At 29.5% G+C, this 23847-nt stretch overlaps 2 protein-coding genes and 1 long non-coding RNA gene across 3 annotated transcripts; 1 reads left to right on the forward strand and 2 right to left on the reverse strand.

Annotated features, from left to right (window-relative positions):
* Positions 1 to 1167: 1167 nt before the first annotated feature.
* On the reverse strand, positions 1168 to 23847 carry LOC135928854 (uncharacterized). The gene is made up of 7 exons (XM_065465318.1): positions 23687 to 23847; positions 22817 to 23453; positions 17997 to 18374; positions 17622 to 17901; positions 3584 to 4269; positions 2053 to 2427; positions 1168 to 1558 (listed from the first exon to the last, which is right to left on the reverse strand). Exons 1-7 carry the CDS (start codon positions 23712 to 23714, stop codon positions 1303 to 1305), a joined length of 2640 nt encoding a protein of 879 aa, XP_065321390.1. The 5' UTR covers positions 23715 to 23847; the 3' UTR covers positions 1168 to 1302.
* LOC135928887 (leukocyte elastase inhibitor-like) lies at positions 7518 to 11051 on the reverse strand. The gene is made up of 4 exons (XM_065465346.1): positions 10977 to 11051; positions 8975 to 9668; positions 8307 to 8681; positions 7518 to 7909 (listed from the first exon to the last, which is right to left on the reverse strand). The coding sequence occupies exons 1-4, from the start codon at positions 10999 to 11001 to the stop codon at positions 7807 to 7809; spliced, it is 1197 nt and encodes a 398-aa protein (XP_065321418.1). The 5' UTR covers positions 11002 to 11051; the 3' UTR covers positions 7518 to 7806.
* Positions 8246 to 11756, forward strand: LOC135928888 (uncharacterized). The gene is made up of 4 exons (XR_010572392.1): positions 8246 to 8691; positions 10055 to 10129; positions 10593 to 10844; positions 11511 to 11756. It is a non-coding gene; the product is annotated as an uncharacterized LOC135928888 (long non-coding RNA).

Below are 23847 nucleotides of genomic sequence, written 5' to 3' on the forward strand. Positions count from 1 at the left end.
AATTTATATGATAAGACTAATAAAAGAATTTCTTATAATTTTAAACTTAGAGATTCTCCCATTCCCATTTAATCTAAATGGAAATATAAGAATCCTTAGATCAAAAGACTCTTATATTATAAAACTAAATCATTAAGATCAGCTGTTCCTTAACTATTCTATAAATAAGACCAAAACTCCACGAGGAAAAAGTATAAAATAACCAGGATTAATGCTAGATTTCATTTTCTTTTTAATAATTCACTTATTAAAATATATTTTGAATGGTTTCCCATATTGTTTCTTGAAAGAAATCCTATTAAATTTAGACTCATTCCTCCTTGATTATAATTTCCAAATAGAATTGCCTATTATATTTATTATTCCATTGATAAAAGGATTTAAGGTGATAGGAATTTTTATAAAAGGGGTTTGAATAATATCTATTATTTACACCATAAATTATTCGTACAACATTAAAAATACGAAACAATGTAAATTTAGTTGAAATATTCCGTAGACGCTATATAAAGCCATTGAAGATTTGGAGACCTGTAAAACGTTGATAATTTTTTTTATTAATTCTAATATTGTAATTCGACTCACTATATAGTGTAAATTTTAAAAAAATTAATTAGCTTTAAGTTTGATAAAATTTTCATAAAAATTAAAAAATTTTTAAAAATGTTTTAAATATGCACAATGGCTAAAATACAATTTTGGGATTATCTTATAATTTGATAACCTGATAATATATTTGATGGATATATTCAGGGTTTCTTAACATTGTCATTAGTTATTAAAAATTCGCAAAATCAGATTTGTTATAATGCAAAGAAAATAGGAACCTCACTTTTAAACTGTAATATAAAAAAAAGTATTTTATTTTCAATTTAGATTAAACTCCTTAGTGGTGTACTGTAATAGTAAAACTCCTTGTTGTTTCTAATTAGTTAACGAATTCAAAATTTCTGTGGATATTTTTACTTTGCTTTATTCAGTAGTCCTACCCTTAAATTATTGCTTATACAAGCATTTTTCATTTTATCATTTTAAAAGATAATCTCATTTGGATGCCTCATTGTTTAAATTTTATGATTTATAATAGAATATAATATTTTTATTCAAATGTATGTTTTTAAATATATTTTCTAAGAGAAATAGGAAATATTATAGTATTTAAGTAAATTTTTACTTTATTATTGACAAAAGTGCATATATAAATTTATATTTTAAAAAAAGTAAAACTTTCTTGTTTGACAAAATAAGCTAGAAGTTAAATAAATTTAATAGATTTAGTTTTTTGGCGAGATGTGTTATCTATCATTGAACTTTTATATAAGTTCCGATAAACAAGATATGTCCATTTGTAAGATCTTGTATAAAATAGAGGAAGGGTCTGTCTGCCGTAAAACTTTCAGTAATACGCATAGACGTCAATCCCGCAACCACACCAGTGGCAGCTGCCGCCTCTGTTCCTTTTTCGTTAACTTCAATGACCGCCTTGTGTAATATTTCGCTAATGCACAATCCGGAAGATTTATCGGATACTGTTAAGCCGGAAAAATCTGCCGATCCTCTAATTATTATTATATAATAAATAAAATTGAAATACAATAAAAAAATTTTTTTATCATTATAGGGGGAAAAAAAAGGTGTATCGTGTTTAATATTGTCAATTATCATCAATTAAATCTTATATTCTAATCAGAGACTAGGCCAGCCTGCCCCGGGTGCCCGTGCTAAGCCGTTTTTTAATTTTTTTATAAATCTACGGGTCGGGAGGTCTGAGATTCTTCTTTAAAAAATACTCGAGCTGGACCGTACCTGATTAAAAGAATAGCTGGGCGGGTCGGTTTTAAAAAATATAAAACCCGGGCCGGGCCGGGCCTAAAAAAATTCTCGAATAAAAAAATTTGGTTCGGGCCGGGCCCTGTAAATGGTACCTCTACAAGTCTCTGATATAATTCTCTTTACCGAATAAATATTAAAATTATTTCATCTAAATATTTTTTTTCTATTATATAATTTATAAAGTATAGTGTTAGAGATGGAAATGTTTGCTATATTTACTCGAATATATTTCTAAGACCGAGCTTTTTCAGAGTCTCAGGAAGTTTGACATCGAAGCTTGTTTTAAATATTGGCAAAGTAATGTCTACCAAAGTTTCCTTTGCAGTTTTTATTAGTGAAGCTAGGGATTCAAAGGATAGCACTTTGATCAAATTCGGCAATCCTTTTTGTTCCGGAAGTACAAAGAACATGGCCAAATTGGGATTGGCATACTGAATTCTGAGAATTTTGATCTTTTGGTCTGGCGTGGAACTTGGTTTGCCATCAATTTTCTTCAGTTGCGTTTCGCCATATTGAGCCTTAATAGTACCATGCATCATTTTTACCTTTTCGCGTTTTCCGTCATCTCTCGTGAAGGCCTTTACAGAAGTTAGTCTATATAAGAAAATTAGTCAATTTGAGTAGAGTAAAAAGTTGTAGTAATATCTATAGTTGAATAGTAATTCAGCCTATTACTTATAAATAGGAATATTTTTAAGTTACAAAAAAAAATGCTAATCTAATTAAATGATAAAAAATATTTAATTAATTTTGATTTCGCGAACCCCCCCCCCCATCAAAAATAAGTTGTAAAGTTTTATATGTATATTCATAAACTGTGTTCCAATCGAACTTGATGCATGGTGAAAATGATTCAAAAATAAACTATAGAGATTGAGAGTGGAAAATAGGAATCAATGTTTTCTGAAATTTAAATTAAATTTTATCAAAGAGTGTCGTCTATAGTTATCTACATTCATATATGGGTAAACAAAAATTCAAATTTTTTTAAAAAAATGGTTTTTTTTGTGGGGTAATATATGGCTTGAGTTTAAATTAAAACTTTAAGAGAAGAAGGTCGGAGCCAAATAAATTTTCGAGGAATTTCCTAACAGAAACTGGCCTATCGCAGCCTTGAACCGATTGATTGGAAAAATTGATGCTACAAGATGAAAAGTGCTGTAAGGTGGTAGACCCGCTCACATCCCATATTATAAAAAATTATATCCTGTTGAAATACTCGTATTGAGCCACTAAGAGACCGACTTGGCACACATGGAACGAGATTCGTCAAGTGTTCCCAGGAAACTGACATTTCGCAAACTTCAGTGACATAGATTATCCAAGAAGAGCTTCAACTAAAATGTTTAAACAAAGAAACTATTCCAGGACACCTAACAGATGCGAATAAGATTGCTAACCTGGTAATTCATTTCATTTAATATGGTTCATTGATAAATTTACAATTTGCAAAATGATAGGGTGTGCATTGCAGTTTAAATGAAAAAAAAAACAAGTATTTGATCGAATGCTATTACAACATTAGAGTCAAATTAAATTAAAATGTTGATATTTTCATGTTTATGCTGAATTGCAAAGTTTTTGTTGGAAAGTTGGAAATTTGTTTGTCCAACTTTGAATATGCATAAATTTGGAATCTGCGTTTGATAAAATTTACAGAAAACTGTAATTTATACCTCAGAATATTTTAAAATATATTTGAAAAATTAAACAAATAATTCGATTGGAACATAATGTTTAGAAAACTCACTCTGGTTTAAAAGGAATTCCCCAATTACTTTTAAAGTAGATAGTATCCACCATGACAAATTTGGTTTCTGAATTAAGAGACCCGGGAGGTAATAAATCTTTGATTAAACCTTTAGTAGACTTTGAAACATCAGAATTGATTGTCACAACCGCTGCATCAGCTTGAGATTCGTAATTTAGAACTTGCACACGGGTTTCATAGTATTTAGACACTTTTTGAACAAATATTGGATCAACTTTAAATTTTTCATTCGGATATATTCCGTTAGATATCTCTATGGTTACGTTTTGGTAGCTTTTTAGAGTTTGAGTAACTTTTTGAACAGCGGAATGTAGAATTTCCTGATTTTTAGCAGTTATTCCAGAGGATCCCTGAAGTATGTCTCCATAATGTAGAGTGTTAAACAACTCCTTGTATGTTTGGCCTCCAACCGCCAACATTAAAACGGTCAGTGCACGGCCAATGTTAAAAGGCGAAAATATAATATTCCTTTGATTCGTTATCGGAATATCATTTTTGTGGCCAGCATATTTGTCATGGAGAGATTTTAGCAATTGAAAAGTTAATTTTTGGTTAACCTCTCCTAGTTGCGTTGATTCCAAAGTACTATTTACAGCAGGAATAGAGGCGCAAATGAGGTACACGTTAAGGATAACCAAGAATGCTATTAACATGATTTCACAAAGAAAAAGTTATTATATTATTTGTGACTAAAATATATGATGAAACTTGTGGTATCTCTTTAAAATTTTTTTTTCCCTTTCTTTTAAATTGATTTCGTATTTATGTCGATCTCAGACTTGGAAAATCTATTTGCGAAACGCAAAAAATTATTTTTTTAAATAAAATGGATTTAAATCTTAATTAACAATTTTATCAACCGGATTTTTATATAAAATTATGCTAGTTTTTTTTTTTTGTAAATTTTAAAATTTATTATAATGCTTGATTAGCTCATAAATAACAATATTATCTTTATCTGACCTTCATAGAGTTAACCATCTTTAAACATGTTTTTATATACTTATTTTAAGTTACATCTCAGGAATTCGTTTGCACAGAAGTGTTATATAAAATAATAAGTGAGATTTTTTTGTATATAATAAAAAGCTTTGTCGCGATCGACATTTTCGTTACATATTTTTTTTTGTCCACATTATTTGGTGACATATTTTGTGCGCGAGTGGTAACAATTCGGGGTTTGGAATCGAACTAACGTCTTAATACGGTAACCGAACATATGTCGATCACCAGCTTTAGCGTAATACTAGTGTTGTTAAACGGCCCAATTTAAGCCGATTTTTTTTTAAAACCGCTAACTCAATATTTTAGCCAATAAAAAAACAAAGGTTTGGACATCTATTAGCGAAATCTCGAGGCTTTGGCAAATATTCTTCTGGCTAAAATCTTGAGTTAGACGTTTTTAAAAATTGGCTCAAATAGAGCCATTTATCAACACTACGTAATACCTTCATGTATTTCTAAATTTTTATTTTTTTTAACGTTGTCTCTTAACACAAAATATCGATATGGATATCAAATTAAAATCGAATTTAGATATCTTTTAACTAAAAGTACTTACTCTTAATCTTAACCGGTAGAACTTGGGTCTGGGGAATGGACCGTAAAATAATATAAAAAATTTAATAAGATATCAAAATGTCTTTTGATTGTAATGATTATCTTTCGGTACGGTGATAAATTGGCAAAATTTTAAAAAATATCAGCTGTGCTAAGCGATTTCCTTAAGTTGGAATATATTTTTCACGTGATTATAATACATGATAGCGCAGGCGCAAAGTATTCCCATCTAAATCGTGGTTATTCCGGATTTAATATCATCTGGTAGTTTGCAAAATATTGACATTAGGTTGGGATACTTCTTTTTTTTAAATACATTAAGATGATAGTAAAAACTATCATATTTTGTACCGGAGATTATTCATAATAGATATCATATTTTTGTAACGGAAATTATTCATAATAGATATCATATTTTTGTAACGGAAATTATTCATAATAGATATCATATTTTTGTAACGGATATTATTATTCATAATAGATATCATATTTTTGTAACGGATATTATTATTCATAATAGATATCATATTTTGTAACGGATATTAATTATAATTCCTATTAATAGATTCGCTAAATTTAGTTAATTTTAGCAAAGTGTCTTGGAACACATACATTTGATAATATTAATTAATAAATTTGTAATTTATTTGATCGAGCTTAGAGAAGGTATATAATTAAAAATATGATTTTAAAGAAAAAATGACATATTTCCCCACACTTCTAATTATTTTGAAAGCTTTTCTTATTTTTTTTTTTTGAAATTCATTATTTAAATTTAAAAAAAAAAATTCGCTATTCTTCCAAATACTTTTCACATATTATTCCATCACCTATCTACTCATTTAAAATCATTCTAAGGCGACGGGAAGCCACTCAATTAGAATTTTATAAGTATTATTATTATCATTATAACCAGCTGACAGACCTTTCAAGAATGTTGTGGAGAATCAGAATTTTCTCTTTTTATTTTAATTTAGCTTCTATTTGATACTCATAAACTATTAGTATATAATACAAATATTTCATATCAGACCAATATCAAAAACCAATATTACATCCCATGAATATATATATATATCAAAATATGAATATTACAAAACCTGTTTAAATTATCTTTATTTTTTCTTCATATTAATATTTACAACTTCAATCACCTGATTACAAAATTAAAAACAAAGAAAATTAAAAGTCAATAATAATCTTCTAGAAAATATATTAATAACAAAACGTCCATAAATGTCAATTACAAATAGGCAGATACAACAATAACTATATTTTAATTCTCTTCTATTTGATATCCCATATTAATTTTATTATGTTAATAAAAATATTACTGATTCTCCCCAATACCTAGACCCGACCACTTAAATTGATATTTAACATGAATGTCAAAAGATATCTTGATTACCTTTCATTTAATACCCATATCAAGATTTTATATTAGCATAGATGATTCTGAGACCCCTCCCACCCCAAAGCCTAGACTCACCTAATATGGAAAAGACTGACCAGTTGGATAGGTTTTTTTATTAGCTAACTATTGATACCTATATTGGGCATATCTACTAACTTATTAAACGATCTAACATAAAGTTATAGTGGTCTAAACACAATACTATTGAATGAATATTGGTATGAAAAATATTATTAGAAGTATATATGGTATAAAGAATATCATTGGATGAATATTCCTATTAAGAAATGCTATTGGATAAATATGATAGCACGATTATTTATATAGATTATGATTCTTTTTAATATTTGATCGGTATCATAAAAGAGAAATGATGCAAAGATGGAAAATGACGAAAAATGGACGCAAAAAATAATACATTTCCGCAAATTTTTTTTTTAAAATGTACTTACATAAAGTTAAAGGCACCAAAAATATGCTAAATTCAGGCTAAAATGTGAAGCAGAAAAAACATATGCAAAATATTTTTCTTAAAAAATTGTAATTAACGATATAAATCTTCTCCCCCGATTTTTTTGACATTTCTTATGCCACCCTTAGATAAATTTCTAACTAATACAATCCGAGAGCGGTATCTGGAAATGTAAAACTATTCATGTCATTTTGCAAAAAAACAAGTTAATACTCTCATTGTTTCTGACACAATAGGTGCTTTTGAACTTAGAGCCCGGGATCTCTTCTAAGCACTAGGCCAGAAAATGCGCCGCTTCCTTTCTGGAGATTCTAGGATAGGTTTTTTTTTACCTACGTCATCGAATTTAAATGGAAATTTGAAGGGTCACATAGTATATCAATCCATGATGCCATAGCCAAGACTTACTTCCTCAAGTTTTTTTTAAAAATATATTTCTTTTTTATTATAAATTGTAATCCTTTGTAATCGTTTTTTTTTTGAATCAAAGTAAAACCTTCATTCAATATTAATATAACAAAACAGTATATGTGCTACAATAAAAGGTATATATATATATATTAGATAAAATTTTTTGCAAGCTATATCATATAATTATGATCATTATTGCTTGATATAAGTCCCGATGAACAAGACATGACCAGTGGTGTCCAGGATGAAATACAAGAACGGCCTGTCGGCTTTAAATTTTCTAACAATTGGTAAGGAATATGAGGTTATCACTGAACCGGATGCTGCAGCTGCCTCGGTTCCTTTTTAGTTCACCTCGATAACCGCCTTGTGAAATATTTCGCTGACATATAGCTTATCGGTGATAGGTGTAATTGATCCTGTCAAACCAGTAAAATCTGCAGTGGAGCTATTTATTATTTTTAAACATTATTATATTATATATTATAAAGCTTCCTATAGTATATAATAAATGAACTTATAATTATTTTAACATAGTATTGCCAATATTTATGTTATTTTTGAAAGAAAAGTTTCTACGCGTTTTTTAAAAACTGGTATTTAATAACACAAGGAAAAAAAATGTATTTCAAATACTTTTTTTTTTATTGAATGGTTTTTAAATTATTTGGGAATAAATTGTATCTAATCTTTCTAAGAAAGTAAAAAGAGGGGCATGTTGCATTGGAACTCCCATTATAAAATAGAAAGAATTTGTAAAATCATCCTTAATAAATACCTTATTTAAATCAAGAAACCTACAATAGTATTATATATCAAGATTAAAAAGTATGTTAAAATTATACTCAAATATGTTTCTAAGACCAAGATTTTTCAGGGTCTCGGAGAGGGCGACATCGTATCTTGTCTCGAAAACTGGAAGAGTAATATCTACCAAGGTGTTTTCGACCATCTTCATCAGGGAAGAGAGTGATTCGCTGGATAAGACCTTGATCAAATTTGATAATCCATTTTTCTCGGGGAGCACAAAAAACATAGCCAAATTGGGATTGGCATATTGCATTCGGAGAACTTGGATCTCTTGATCTGGAACAGAAGTTGGCAGGTCTCCTATCATCTTCATCTTAGTGCTACCGTATCGAGCATTCTTGTGGCCAAACATCATTTTAACATTTTCGACTATTCCATCGTCCCTCGTAAAGGCCTGTAAAGTGGTTAACCTAATATTTAGTAAAAATTCTATTTGTAATAAAAAAACTCAACTAAATGAAAATCAGAACCCCCCTCCCTACAGTAAGAAAGAAAGGAAGAAATAAAGAAAGAAAGAAAGAAAGAAAGAAAGAAAGAAAGAAAGAAAGAAAGAAAGAAAGAAAGAAAGAAAGAAAGGAGAAGAGAAGAAAGAAAAGGGCCAGACCCTTAGTAGGTTTATAATTTTGCATCTTTTGACTTGATAAAAATTCCTCTCACCCTTCTCAATATGATTATGAAACGCAACGCCTTATAAATCGCTTACTTTGTGTCGAAACGGTCATCCCAATCGCTCTTAAAGTAAATGGCATTCACCATGACTAATTTGGTGTTCGAATCAAGAGACCCGCGAGGTAATAAGTCCTTGATTAAGCCCTTAGTATTCTTAGAAACTTCGGAATTGATGATCTTAACCCCGGCATCGGCTTGAGATTTGTAATTCAAAGTCTTGACCTGCGCCTCGTAATATTTGAAGGCTTTTTTGATGAAGGTAGGATCGATTTTAAAACTTTCTTCCGGATAAATCGCGTTCGATATCTCTATGGTCGTATTTCGATAATTTTTAAGAGTTCGAATAGCCCCGTGAATGGCCGTGTGTAAAATTTCCTGATTTTTGGCAGTAATATCCTTCGATCCACGGAATACATCTCCGTAATGTAAAGTTTTGAACAACTCCTTAAACGTTTCACCTCCGGCTCCCAGCAACAAAAGAGTCAGAGCATCGATAATGTTAAAAGGTGAAAATATCAAATTTTTCTGATCCGAAACGGGGATGCCATTTGTATGTCCTATATTTTTGTCCTGCAAAGATTTCAATAATTGCAAGGTGAATTTCTGGCCGATATTTTCTAAGCGCCCTGATGCCAAAGTGTCCGTGAGTTTGGTAGTAGTAACAGGGTGGATATCGCCAATTTCATCGCATTTAATTACTTGGATACCTAGAACCAATACCGATAATGCTTTTGTCGCAATAAAAAATTATTCATATTAATTTAAAATTTTATAAATTTGATACTATTTTTTGTTGGTTAATAATCCTCCCCCCCCCCTCCTCCTCCCAATCAATTTTTTCCTCTATTAAACACATGTCTACTGATCCGAATTAAGTTGTTAACCATTAAATTATTATTCTTTCATAATCTAATTTAAAAAATAATCTAAAAATCAGTATGATTCAATAAACTATTATTAGCAGCCAGTCATACAAAATAAAGTGTTTAGAGAAATGACTAGATATTGACAAAAAAAATCGTTATCAGATATCCAATCCTAATAACTTATTCCAGTTATATTCGATATTAATTAGGAAGTATAATTATTTAACAAATATTCTTTTTAAAATTAGATGACACACAAACACAATGAATGGCCCCATTACCTTTGTCTATATCAAAACACAACACCCCTTCAAATAAAATAAGTAAATATAAACACACCCCCTTAAATTAAAGATATTTATAATATTTACCTTAATTTTATAGAATTATATAAAAATCAGTACAACATGTAAATTCGAACACTATTAAGGACTAAATTTTTATTTTATTCTATTTAGATAAAGTGTTATAATAACATTTCTAGTACTGCTTAATTTATTTTTAAATAAAACACATGTTGCTTCTTTATATACATTATACAATGGTTATTATCAGAATTTAAGTCGTTGTTAGGCTTTGTTGTAATTAGTAGTGTTGTTAAACGGCTAACTCAATATTTCATCCAGAAAAATATTACACAAGTCTGAAGATTTTGCTCATAGAAGGAACAAAGGTATCGAAATCTCGAAGCTAAGGCAATAATTTTTTGGCTAAAATATTGAGTTACACTATTAATTAGAGGATCATATATGAGAAGGCATGAGGGAAATAAAATATATTTTTTAGATCCAACTCATCTATGTCTATTGTTCTGAACTATGAGCAGAGTCCAGCCAAGATCCGATGCAAGACGATTCAATAACTTAACGATATTGAGAAAAATCTTTTCAATGAGATCAATCTTCCTTTATCAAAATCAATGATTACTACGTAAAATTGATCTCGTAAACAGATGTTTTTTAAAAAATGGATCAGCTGTTAAATCGTGTCCGATTGGATTCCCACTTTAAATCTAGCCTTAATCGGATACATGTATGGGTATGTTATGACATTTTCTTAAAAACAAATGTATTAAGATATAAATGTACAACAAATTTTTTTTAAAGGGATATTTGTATCCCGATACATTATTTTTGTTAGGGATATGAAAATTGTTAAATATTAATTTACTTAAAATTTTCAAGAATTTTTCCATGTTTTTTTTTGTCAGAAACGATAAAGAAATTTATTTTAATTAAATTTTAATTATTACAAAAATATATTACAATATACGAATATATGTATTTTTTTTTAAAAAAAAGAAAGATTATTATCATGTTTATAATTATCTAAAAATAATTTCATTATGACTTTCTTATAAAGGTTAAATTATTTCGAAAAAGATGAAAAAAATCAACTTTATTCCTTATAGGGTATATTTTTGAATTTTTTTTAGTGGATTTATTATATTTTGAAAACCAGAGAAGCGAAGAGAAAAGAAAAGAAGAGAAGAGAAGAGAAGAGAAGAGAAGAGAAGAGAAGAGAAGAGAAGAGAAGAGAAGAGAAGAGAAGAGAAGAGAAGAGAAGAGAAGAGAAGAGAAGAGAAGAGAAGAGAAGAGAAGAGAAGAGAAGAGAATTTTTTAAAAAAAATAATTCAAAATCGTTATTTTAATGATGTAAAAAAACGATTTCAACTGTTCTACTAGATCCAATAATTCTATTTAGGAGATGTGGGTGTTATCGAAGTATATTTTAAAGCGTTGCCTAGGGGCTCAATAAACGAAGTTCTTAGCAGCCATTCTCATTTCGGTGCAATAAATTTGATCATCCTATGTCAGGCAGAATAGATGGGTTCTCAGTATTTCATCTTAGATTCTCGAAATGGGAACTCGCACCAAAGGAACAATGGAAATAGTTGCGAAATTTCAAATAAAAAAGCTATTGTTTACATTTAACCGTTATGATTATTAATGTAACCTTAATTGTATATATATATTCAAATGAGAATTTTATCTCTTAAAATTCAATTGTTTCTTAATTTTATGAAATAATAACCTTTAAAAATATTTTCATAAAATTTTTTAGATAAGGATTTCTAAATCTACTTTATCTATTATTATTATTTTTATCTCAATGCAATCATTATTTTCATGTTTTTCAATCTCTTATATAAGACAATGCTAAAAAAATAAAGAGTAAAAAGTCAGCATGAACTTGTATAAGAACTAAAAAATTTACAATTTTTAAAATAGTATCTATTTCGAATATATCAATTTCATAAAATGGTGGTTATTTTGCCTAGTAATACGCCTAGCGGCTAGTGTTGCTAAATTAACTAACTCTAATCAACTGTAAAACAGTGTAGCCATTTTTTTAAACCAAAAAATGGTTCCAATCAAATCTCCAAGCTGAGACTCAACTTAGAGGCTTAATTCAAGTTTTAGGCTAAAAGCTTGACTAACTACAGGCTTTAGGGCTATAGTGGAGTGACCTAAGTGTTGTTGAAACGGTTAACAATATTTACGCCAAACATAAATGTTGGATATTCATTAACGAAATCTTGATGATTGCGTAATATGACTAAAATAAACATTATGAAAAATTTTGATAATGGCAATATTTTTGAGTCTTAAATATATTATATTTCTAAATCATTCATGGCCCAATAAAATGAAACACGAGATAACAACTCTCACCAGCAGTAAAATGAACACAGTGCCTATACCATGGCTTCGACTAGACAAATATTGACGCATTAATATTTTAAAGTCCTCATAGAAATTTTTAACCCCTACTAATAAATATTTTGAATTCCCAACACATCCAGCACGCACTAAATAAAAGCTTTCATCGGTTTGTAATGGTTTGTTCATATGTCAATAATAATAACCTTGATTTGCACTGCATTTAGTTGTAATAAAGGGTTAGGGGGGTTAATTGCAAATTTTAAGCCCGACCATTAAATAATAAATTATTTAAATTTATTTATTTATTTCTTTCTTTCTTTCTTTCTTTCTTTCTTTCTTTCTTTTTTTCTCACTCTAAATCTAAAAGGATGCATAAATTTATATAATGGCGGAACACGGAAAAAGATTTAGGAACTCTAGAAGGTACTACAAGGTCCAATCTATTTTTTATGCGCAAATTCTCAAAAAAAAAACAAAAATTTGAATATGTTCGCGTTTAAAAAAGGAGGAACGCACTCAAATCAGCGTACGCGTTCATTCGTATATACTATATACCTTAAAATAATGGATAATAATATTATCATCTCGAGTTAGACGTCGCGTTAAAATATTTTCATTTTATCAAATAGATATATATAATATGTAATAATATAAAATATAAAATATAAATTTACCAATTTAAAAAATTTTTTTTTCTTATTAGTTTTTTTGGAATTGAGAATTGTAGATTTTTCCAAAATTTTCATCATCCTTGTAACCAGGAACGTTTTGTAGTTTAACTCAGGAATTTCCATGCTAAAGAACAGCACGAGTTGAGGAATGATGAATGAGTATCGATCTCTTTATTTCTGGAAATTAACTGTAAATAGTTTGTTTTTTTTTATATCACTTAGTTTTCGAAAAATTTCTTTCGATTGGAACATTGTTCAAATTTAATAGGGCTCCCGAAAAGGTTTATTCTTCAAGCGCATAAATTGATTATATAGAGGCAATGTGAATTGCTAAAATTTAATTCATTTCACTCATTTAGCACCAACACTGTAAGTGTTGCTAAGCGGATCGATTTTTTAAAAACGACTACCAATATATAAGATAAGCCCAAAAAAATGTTATACAGGGCCTCTAGAATTCATTAATAGCTATTTCAAACCTTACTGTCATCTATGGACAAAATCTCGAGGCTTGTATGATATTCTTAGGTATAACCAATGACATTATATAATACCTAGACTGACGATTCATTCGTTAAAAGTGTTACATCAATGCAAATCAGCTGGAGACGCCATCTTGGTTACACTAATCATTATTAAAATTTTAAAACGAGAGCCTAATTTATTCCTATATCTGAATGCAAACTTTATTAATGAATTAACCGGATCATCGAGATAATAAGGAAGCAAAGTTATCAATTTAATAGTAGTTTTTAACAATGAGAATAATTACTATATGTGTTACCAAAAATGGCGGGTCCAGCTGATTTGCTTTTTAACGACGCTTAAAAATGCATCTTAATGAATGAATGGTCAGTAGGTATTATACATGTCATTGGGTATAACAGTTCTAGCGCACTAGTCTGCTACAGAAGAACTTACATTAATTACTTTAACTTTGGGCATGTGTGGGTATAATAAAAAAAATGTTGTGATTAAGAACTCGGCTAACGGCTAAAACAAAACAAATATATCGAAATGTTATATAACCTTTTTTTTCGCGTAATATAAAACCGTTTTATTCCTCGACAAAGGATGGCCATTAAATAGAATTTTTGGATTCAGGAATTTAGTATATTACTTGGAATTAAGTCATTCCAATTCATGTTAATGTGTATGTATATTTTCAATCACAGAGAACTGGCTATATAGCTATCCTTTAAAGCTAATTATCAAAGTTTCAATGGCAGTTCTTCTCTCCACAGATCTTTGCTAGACTTCACTTTCTCTTCCCTTATTTTCTTATCATTTTTTCCACTTTATATTTCATCTTTATATTATTTAATTTGAGAATTTATTTTATTTTATTTTTTTTTCGTTATATATGGATAATAAAAAAAAAATAATATAATTTAATTTTATTATCATGTTATTCTTACATATGAAAATTAAATGAGTATAATAAAGTGGATCATTTAAAGGATTTTAACAGAGTTGTTAAAAGATACTTTTTAAATGGATCTAGATACCGATATTTTAATCAAAAATCTATTTAGATACAGATACCACATTTTTATATCTAGATTGCTACAATAATCGTTAGAAAAAAATGATGATAAAACTGCAAATGACCCGAGTTTTGAGGTCTCATCGATGAGCTTCTCCCAAGTTACGTAGAAGAAGTCGGTAAAATGGTGGTTTACCCCGGGGCAAAACGCCCTTGTGACGCATGGCTTATAAAAATTCCAACGGGTAAATTAGAAACAACTAAAAGCGAAGAGTTTAAAAAAATAAAATAATTAATATTAAAAGTTGTTTTTAAAAGATTTGTTTTTGAACAGAAAAATCTTTGAAGATTTTGTTTTAAGATCAAAAATTTTTGAATATTCAAACCCTGCGTTGCAAGCGCAAATAATGCCTTTCAAATGACCTCGTGCGAATTGGTAAAATTATCGTTTGGCGTTAGCAACCATTTTAAAAAAATCTTCGTTTTGTAATTATATATAAAAATGTAATTATAAATAACTTACTTATGAGTTATGATCTTAAAAAAGAAATATTTAGAAATTAAAGAAATAAGAACGCAGACGATAATAATTTTCAAAGAAAAAATCCTTTTTTTTTTAGAAAATATTTAAAATTTTGAATCGAACGGATGATTAATAAAAAGAACAACTTCAATTTTAAACGAGGGACGCGTTACGCTTCTTATTTATTTAAAGATTACGGCAAAACGTAAACGCTCGACAATCAACACAACACTTATAAGATAAGAATTTCAAAATTTCAGGGTAAAATTTGATCAAGAACAACTCTCTGTTGTCAAAAGTAATTTGAAACTAGAAAGGCAACCGTATCATTTATAAACATCTGATACACGGGGCTCAGTTGGTCGAAATTTTTTTTTAGTGGCAGCTCAAATTGCGCTAAATATTTTTTTACGATCCGCGTCGGGTAAAAAAATCATTACGAAAAATCCGATCAAATATTTTCAGGTCTATATGCTCGACGCATAACCCCTCAATTATAGCAGCGAAGTATATTCAAAATACGCTACGAATTCGCGCTAAAACGATGAATGCTGGGAGGGAGGGGGGGGAGGGGGGGTAATACAATTATTCAAGTTCTAATGGTTAAATATGATTTGAATTTAAATTAGAGATCTGCAAAAGTAGGCCCGGCCTGATCGATATTCGAGTCTGGTCGGACCTAATCGAGTTCGGGCTTAATATTTTTTAAGAGAATTTTTTTTAAAATATATCTAAATTTATCAATTTTGAATTTTTTATGGATTTTATTGATAGAAACTAAGACGCCTTACAAATAACATAATATCTTTTATTTTGAGCAATTATAAAAAATTATCTTCTAAATTTAAATAAATTCGGGCTGGGCCGGGCCGGTAAATTTTTTTAAAACAAAAATCGAGTTCGAGTCGAGCTAGGGCAAAACTTTTTTAAAAAAATTTTCGGGTCGGACCCTTGAAAAATTAGGCCCGATGCGGATACTTACTTTATACCATCCCCGGTCTTTATTGTTAGATTTTTTTTTAAAATCTTTATTGTATACATATTTTTTTATTATGTCCCATTTTAATATAAATTATAATTAATTACGCGCTTCGTATATATTCATTATTCGTTTAAAAGGGTTGATACAAAATTTTTTCATTTAATTAAAGATTTTATGATAATTATTTTATAATACATTTGGCAAAATGACAAAAATAATTTCATATCTCGAAAAATGGCAATTCTTACATGTTAGTTATTAAACATAACATACATAACAAACCATTGTAAAATTTCAAAAAAAAATATTTAAAAAAATTTTCTAACATGAATTTCTAACTTCATGATTCTCATTTGTTTTTTCTTCTAAATGTTTCTCAAAATGTGTTATTAAAAAAACAGAATTCCACGAAACAAAAAGGAATTTTTAATTTTATATTCATCTTTATTAACCGAACCTAAAAAATTTTGGTCCCTGCACAAGCCCTTGAAATGACCGTCGAGTTGAATTTGTTAGCGGTAGAGATTTTCGAGTTATCGAGGGAGAAGCATATTTAAAACTTAGCTTAGTTAAACTTCTCGGTCTTTAAAAAACGGCAGGTAACCCTTAGCCAAATATCTTACGCCAGTCTGGAGATTTTTGGTCATAGATGGTTAGAAAGGTTAGGATTAATTGAAACTTTCTGGCTTAAAATAGTAAGTTATAGGGCGAAACAAATTGAGCCTTACAAACGCTGCATTGCAAGGCACCAATAATGCCTTTCAAATGGTCCTCGTGGCAAATTGGTAAAATTACCGTTTGGCGTTAGCAACCATATTTTATTTTATTTTTAAAAAAAAGAAGCAAATAGGTTTGTTTTTTCAATACTTTTAATTATTCTTCGTTTTGTAAATATTATATAAAAGGAAAGAAAAAAAGAAAGAAAGAAAGAAATTATAAATAACTTACTTATATATCCTAAAATAAAAAAAGGAATATTTTTAGATATTAAAGAAATAAGAACGCAGACGTTAATATAATCTTCAAAAGAAAAATCGCTATTTGTTGTTTAAAACTTATTTAAAATTTTGAATTGAACGGATAATTAATAAAAAAAAAGAACAACCTCAATTTTAAACGAGGGACGCGTTACGTTTTTTTTATTAAATTATACGGCAACACGGAAACGCTCAATTTGTGCGCACTATTAGACTTTTTTTTTTAAAAAAACGAGTCGTTTAAAACAAACACTATTTTTAAAAAACAATGAATCGTTTTTTATCTTAATTTGCAAATATAAAATATAAAAATTTTAAACTAAATATACAAATCCAGCAAACAATTTTATTAAAAAAATAATGACTATTATAGATTGACATAGTATCAGCTGATTAAAGATTTTAAAATGAAATAATAATTTTACAAATTTATATTTTTCTAAACATTATTAAACGGAAATTTGTTTTTTTCTTTCTTTTTTTATTAAAAAACGAATTATTAGATTTCTAAGGGAGTGGAGATGGAGGTGTGATAAATGTTCCCATAAAAAGTATGTTTAAATCTCTTCGGTCAGCAATGAAATATAGGAAAGGTCGGTTAGCGGTAAAATTTTGAGGCAGGAATATAGCCTTGGCGCTTATAACCGCGCCAGTGGCCGCGGAGGCTTGACTTCCCTTTTCGTTGACTTCTATTTGGGCCTTGTGATAAACATTATTCAAACAGAGCCTTTGGGAACTATTCTTCAGGAGTTCTTGATTAGCAGCCATTTTGCGGAGGTCAGCTTTAGTTCTAGGGAGTATATATATTTTGCATAAATATTAAAATATACTGTAAAATTATGAAGAATAATTTCGATATTATAAATAATATACTACATATATTACGCGTCGAATAGGTCGTTTATGTTCAATTTCATCAGCGTTTCTTTTAGTTCCAGCTCGTAATCTACTTTGAAGACTGGTAGGGTTATGTAAGTCTTTTGCGGGTACATTTTGGTCAGACTCTGCAATAGCTCCCAGCTTAAATCTTCCACCAAGAATTTGAGCCCGTTGCGTTCCGGTAATATAATGTACATGGCCAAATTTTCGTTAGCGTAATCCAATCTCAGCGTTTCTACCAACTGGGGGTGTTTCATGGTGGGACTGTCGACATATTCGGAAGGAAGCTCGAACCTCCCATAATGTACTTTCCTAAAATCTTTCATCATGAGCGTGTCAATCACTTTACCGTCGTCCAGATAGAAGGGTTCTATTACCGAGTTACTATTATATTTATATGTAAATAGTCTTTTATATTAATGAACACACACCAATAAATGTCAGATACGGAGGTAGGTGGGGAAGGGCAGTTCATCTGAGGCCTGAATTTTTTTTGGGGGGGGGGGAAGGGGGGTTGAAATTATTCTTCAACAAATTTAATGAGCGTGGCAGGGTTGTATATAAAGTGAAAGTTAATCAGGACTTCGAGCCTCTAATAAAAACGTTTTGAGGACTTTTTTCGGGTCAAAAATTTGAAGAAAATTATTTGAGGATATTAAAAAAAATACGGATCTTTATTTTAATGGTTTATTCTCGTAAAGGTTTGCCACTATAAATTAGGTCTCAGCCTATAATCCTACTAGAGTATATAATATACTCAATAGCAACAGGAACTTCTACCAGGGGAGATGGGGAGGGATGTATGACGCCCAGATCGCCATTGAAAATGGAGAAGGTAGGTAGCTATGAAGACGTTATCGTCATTTAAATAAAATTTTTGGAAATTGTGTGTAGTAAGGGTAGTTTTGATTTGTAATTCCTTTCTTTACTAAGTTTGATTTGTTAGGAGGTGGTGGGGGGGGGGGGTGTTAAAGATTTTCTGAGGGGGTAATTCCTCATTATTTTAGATGGGGTGGGAGATAGAAATCAATGATCATGTTATTTACTTAGAAACTGACGTCCTCAAGGGACGTTGAAAAATAAGCTGGTGAAACGCGATTTTAGTTTCTCGTATTAGAATTTTTTCTATAAAATAAATTTAAAAAAAAACTGGAAAAATTATAGTTTTTGAGTTTAAAATTTTAAAATGTAAAATTATTACGGAAAACAGACATGTCAGCAGTTGATTTGACTTTGATTTGACAAGCATTTTTTTCAAAAAAAATGAGTCGTAACCACACATTCGCGACGAAGTTATACAAAAAAAATGAATTCAATAATAATTATATTTATCAGGCCATTTTAAGCTTAGATTAAAAAGCCAAAAATAAAAGTAAGAGGCAATCTAGTTTTTTTTAAAGTGTGTCACTCATTTTAATTTTTCTAAATAATGAGATTGTACATAATATAAATATAGCAAAACGAAGTGTATACGTAATAGTAGGGATAGAAATAAATGTTTAAAAAATAAACACCTTTTTTTTTACAGCCAGCAACAATTAAATGAAACAAACAGAAAAAAAAATTTAAAAAACCCAACCTTTAAAAAGTCAAAATATGGTGACCTAGGTTCAAAAGCAATTTCGCTTAGTCTAGATGTCCGCAATGGGCGGCTTTTTAGCCAAAAAGCCCGCGCTTACTCGTTGTTTTGAAATTTATTTAACCAGCCCACCCGCTTCACTGATAACTTTTTAAAAAATTTTATCCGCCAGCCCGCCAATTTATTTATAAATTTTGTTTAACCCCCCCGCCTAATGTTTAAAAATTATTTAAATGGTTGGTTTGGGCTATTATTTATTTATTAATTTAAATGTATTTTTTAATTAAACAATATATAATATGAAATATTATGAAATAAAGACTATTATTTTTCAGAGTTGTTAAAAGATACTTTTTAAATGGATCTAGATACAGATACATTCTAAAATAATATCTAGATACAGATATTTTAATCAAAAATCTATCTAGATACAGATATAGATACCACATTTTTATATCTAGATCCTTTAACAACTCTGTTATTTTTAATAAATTTAAGGCCTGTTTCTGCTCATTTCGCTTGAAAAATAACCGCCCATTACTTAAAAAAAAAATTTCCAACCTGCCCGCCATCCGCCAAATGTTGAAGATATTTTAAAAAAAACCTGAGCATGCCCATTCAAATTATGAGCTGGCTGGTTGGGCGGGCGAAAAACACGCCCAACGCGGACTCTAGCCTAGGCTGTACACAAATATATCAAAAATAAATCGAACTTAGGACAGAGCCTAAATATATTATAAGATGCTTCGATGGTTCTATAAATGCTTCGCCAAGAAAAATGCTTGTAAAAAGTTTCAAATACAAATTTAAATTTTATCCAGTTTCAAAAAGTAAATTTTTTTTATATATAATAAAATTTTGTTATAAAAGTTGTATAATAATATACAGAGTTAAATATCAATTTTAAATTAATATAAAGTAATCACAAATTTTTCGTGTGAAAAAAAAAATATTAACGAATATTTAAGGTAATATGAAGACCTGAGCAGGATTTGGTGGGGTGCTTATTAGTCATTATTTGACAGAAATTTTTTAATATAGTAAAAAAACATCCATATTTATGAGAACACCTATAATGACATTATGAAGATTGTTGACTGTAATTTTTTGTAAATTACATATGACAGTTTTAAGTGACAGCGAGTATATCAATATTGAGAACCTGAAAGCCCCGGCCTAGCCCAAGCACACGGGTATACGGGTCGGACTGCATTTTAATTATTTTAAATATACCCGGGCCGGGTTTTAAAATTTAAAAAAAAATACACAAGCCGGGCATTTTAAAACCGAATATTTTAAATCGCTATTATTATCTATAAAAACCGAACTCGATCGAAAAAATCCGGGCCTCGATCCTTGATATTTATAAACAATAAAAAAATTCTTATATATAATGGTAATTTTTTGGTACAAGATGATTGATATATTCGAAAATAGATTTAAATCTTCAAAAAAGGAAAATGTCGTATATATATCTCATGATGAATAGCATTGCAGAACAAACAAGATATTTTAAAAAATAGAAAACAATAGCAAAAAATATTATTAAAAAAAAAAATTGAGGTCAATAATATAAAATTCAGCTTTTTAGATTAATATATATATAATTTAAATTAGGGATCTGCAAAAGTAAGACGCGGCACGTACCCGGCCCAAACGGGCTTCGAGGCGAGCCGGCCTTCGGGTTGGGTCGGGCCTATAAGAAAAATCGGGCCGGACCGGGCTTGAAATATTAGGCCCGATGCAGATCAATAATCTTAATATATAAAATATTCTCATATTAGATAATTGTCGAGGTATCCCGATGGAACAGTCAGAATTCTAAAAATAGTTCATTTGTGTTGGCTATATTCTTCCACCAGAATATTTTATCCAAAGCTTTATTGAGTATTATCCAATTTAAATATATCAACAAAATAGTCTTTCTCGTCCAATTTATATAAAAGAAATAGTAAAAAATTTTGTTTTGTTTTGTTTTATGTTTAATTATATTTTTCTCTTAAGTCTTAATAATATAGAAGGAATTCACACATGTTTTAAGTTTCATTTTTTCCAGCTGTTTTCATCTTTTTTGACAGGTTTTTATTTTCGGCCGAGTTTTTTTTGGCAAGCTTTTTAGTTTTTCCCATTTATTACCCATCTAAACAATTATTTAATACTTCAATAGAGAATAATCATGTTATCTCTTTGATATAATTTATCCCTAAAGAACAGAACAACTTCAATTTAATGGCGTTTTAAATTTATACCCTTCTAAATTAATAATTCCAAGACGGTTTAAAAATTTTTTTTTTTAAATCGGGCCTAGCTAGCGGCTGTTTAAAAGATCGGTGAATTGGTTCTCTCTACGATCATCTACTCACGATTATGATCCAACTCAAAAAAAAGTGCCTCTCAGCCCATCTGATATATTTAAATTTCTATTCGTTTATTTATAATCACATGGTCTGTCAGATTTGACGGATTATTATATAAAATATTTTAAAAAAAAGATTAAAAATTTATTAAAAACCAATTTTTTAATATTATCTTAACCCTAACCCATATTTTTGAAACCTTTAATTAACCCTAAACTATATTTTCTTACCTTAAATCCTATCTCATTTCAAATACTTGTTTATAATTTACACCCAATGACATATAAAATTACCTAGATTGACCATGCATTTATTAAAAGTGTACATCAATGAAAAACAGCTGGGGACTCCATTTTGATTACCCATATCATTATTAAAAATTTTAAACGAGAGGCCAATTCGTTCCCTATGTCTGACGCAAACTTTATTAAAGGATTACCTGATCATCGAGATAATAGAGAAGCAAATTATCAATTTAAATAGTTTTTTAGATGGGAATAATTTCTATATGGGTTACAAAAATGGCGGGCCCAGCTGATTTGTATTAAACTACGCTTCAAGTGCAAGTCAGTATTGATTTCACCCAATTAAAAAAAATCTTTCAATTGAACACTCCTTGAGTTGAACTAATATCCTACCACCTAACCTACCCACCTCTTACCTTCTCTGGGCTAACTTTATTAAAATTTTATTTCACTGACGTTCTTATCACCCCAGCCCACTCTTCCCCATGGTAGAAAATGTCCGATAGAAAATGTTTTAACATGTAATTATTTATTTCCAAATTGTCTATGATCATTGTTTAGATGTAAGAGGTTATAAAAAAACAAACAAATAAATGCAATTTATAAAATCAATCAATCAAAAAAAAAATTCTATTTTTTACTGACTTGTCATCGAATTTATCCTTCCAATCGCCTTTGAAATAGATGGCACTCGTGACCACCATCTTCGTATCTTCGCCTAACGAACCTGTCGGCAGTAAATTTTCGATTTTACCTTTGGTAGCTTTAGAAATGTCCTTATTAATGGCCATTTCAGAATTTCGAGAATCGTGAGCTAGATCCAAATTTTTGTAGAGCACCGATTTGTAAATATTGGCCAGAGATTGGGTGAAGGTGGGATTGGCTAGAAAATTCTTATCCGAATACAGAGCGTTCGAAATCTCTAAGGTAACGTTAGGAGCCGCTATTAGGGCCCGCGTCACGTCAGCTAAGGTTTTGTGAATCAGATCTTGGTTACCCTCGGTCAAACCTTTGATCACGGTTTCGTTGTAGTGCAGACCTCGAGCTAATTGGGAGAAGGTATCAGCCCTGGATCCCAAGAGAATCACGGAGAGCACTTGGACAATGTTAAAAGGAGAGAATATCACATTTTTATCGCCCGCCTTCGTCGCAAGGATAGTCTTCAATAAGTCTAAAGCGAATTGGTCATTCGCGGCGGCTAGTTTCGAATCGAATGTTTTGACCCCGTTAGGTCTTGAAACCGAGTTCGACCCGTGTTCAAATGTCCATGACGCGATTAAAACTTGAAACAGAAATTTCCAATAATTTATATATATTTAAACCAAGTGTATACAGAAGGTAAAAAAATAAGATTACCCAAAATACTTAATTTTTAGAAAAGAAAATATAAAAATAAAAAAGCTAACAAAATTACGAGCAAAAATTTCACCTTTTTAGAAAAATTAAATAATAACAAAAAATAAAATTAAATTATTTAAAATTAAATTTTCAAAACAAACAAACAAACAAACTTACCTTGTAAAAACAATTTTACCAATGACATTGAATATTTCCAATATTTTCCGAAATTTAAAAAAATATTTTTAAAAATTTAGAGAATTAGTCTTTTTTATTAAATATAATAAATTAAGTTTTGAAAGCCAAAATTTTTATTTTTAAGATGTAATATCAAAAAA

This window comes from Gordionus sp. m RMFG-2023, chromosome 4 (genome assembly GCF_954871325.1).
Source record: "Gordionus sp. m RMFG-2023 chromosome 4, tfGorSpeb1-WG-v2, whole genome shotgun sequence".
Classification (NCBI taxonomy): domain Eukaryota; kingdom Metazoa; phylum Nematomorpha; class Gordioida; order Chordodea; family Parachordodidae; genus Gordionus; species Gordionus sp. m RMFG-2023.

Excerpts from the sequence above, each read along its gene's own strand:
- LOC135928887 (XM_065465346.1), bottom strand. The coding sequence starts at position 11,001 with ATGGAAAAATTCTTGAAAATTTTAA. Across the intron at positions 8,682-8,974 it reads GATGACCGTTTCGACACAAA|GTTAACCACTTTACAGGCCT; the intron begins GTAAGCGATTTA and ends ACTAAATATTAG. Across the intron at positions 7,910-8,306 it reads GGTCTTAGAAACATATTTGA|CTCCACTGCAGATTTTACTG; the intron begins GTATAATTTTAA and ends AATAATAAATAG.
- LOC135928854 (XM_065465318.1), bottom strand. The coding sequence starts at position 23,714 with ATGTCATTGGTAAAATTGTTTTTACAAG. Across the intron at positions 23,454-23,686 it reads GGTAAAATTGTTTTTACAAG|TTTTAATCGCGTCATGGACA; the intron begins GTAAGTTTGTTT and ends TTCTGTTTCAAG. Across the intron at positions 4,270-17,621 it reads CACCTCCATCTCCACTCCCT|CTTTGTGAAATCATGTTAAT; the intron begins TAGAAATCTAAT and ends TAATAACTTTTT.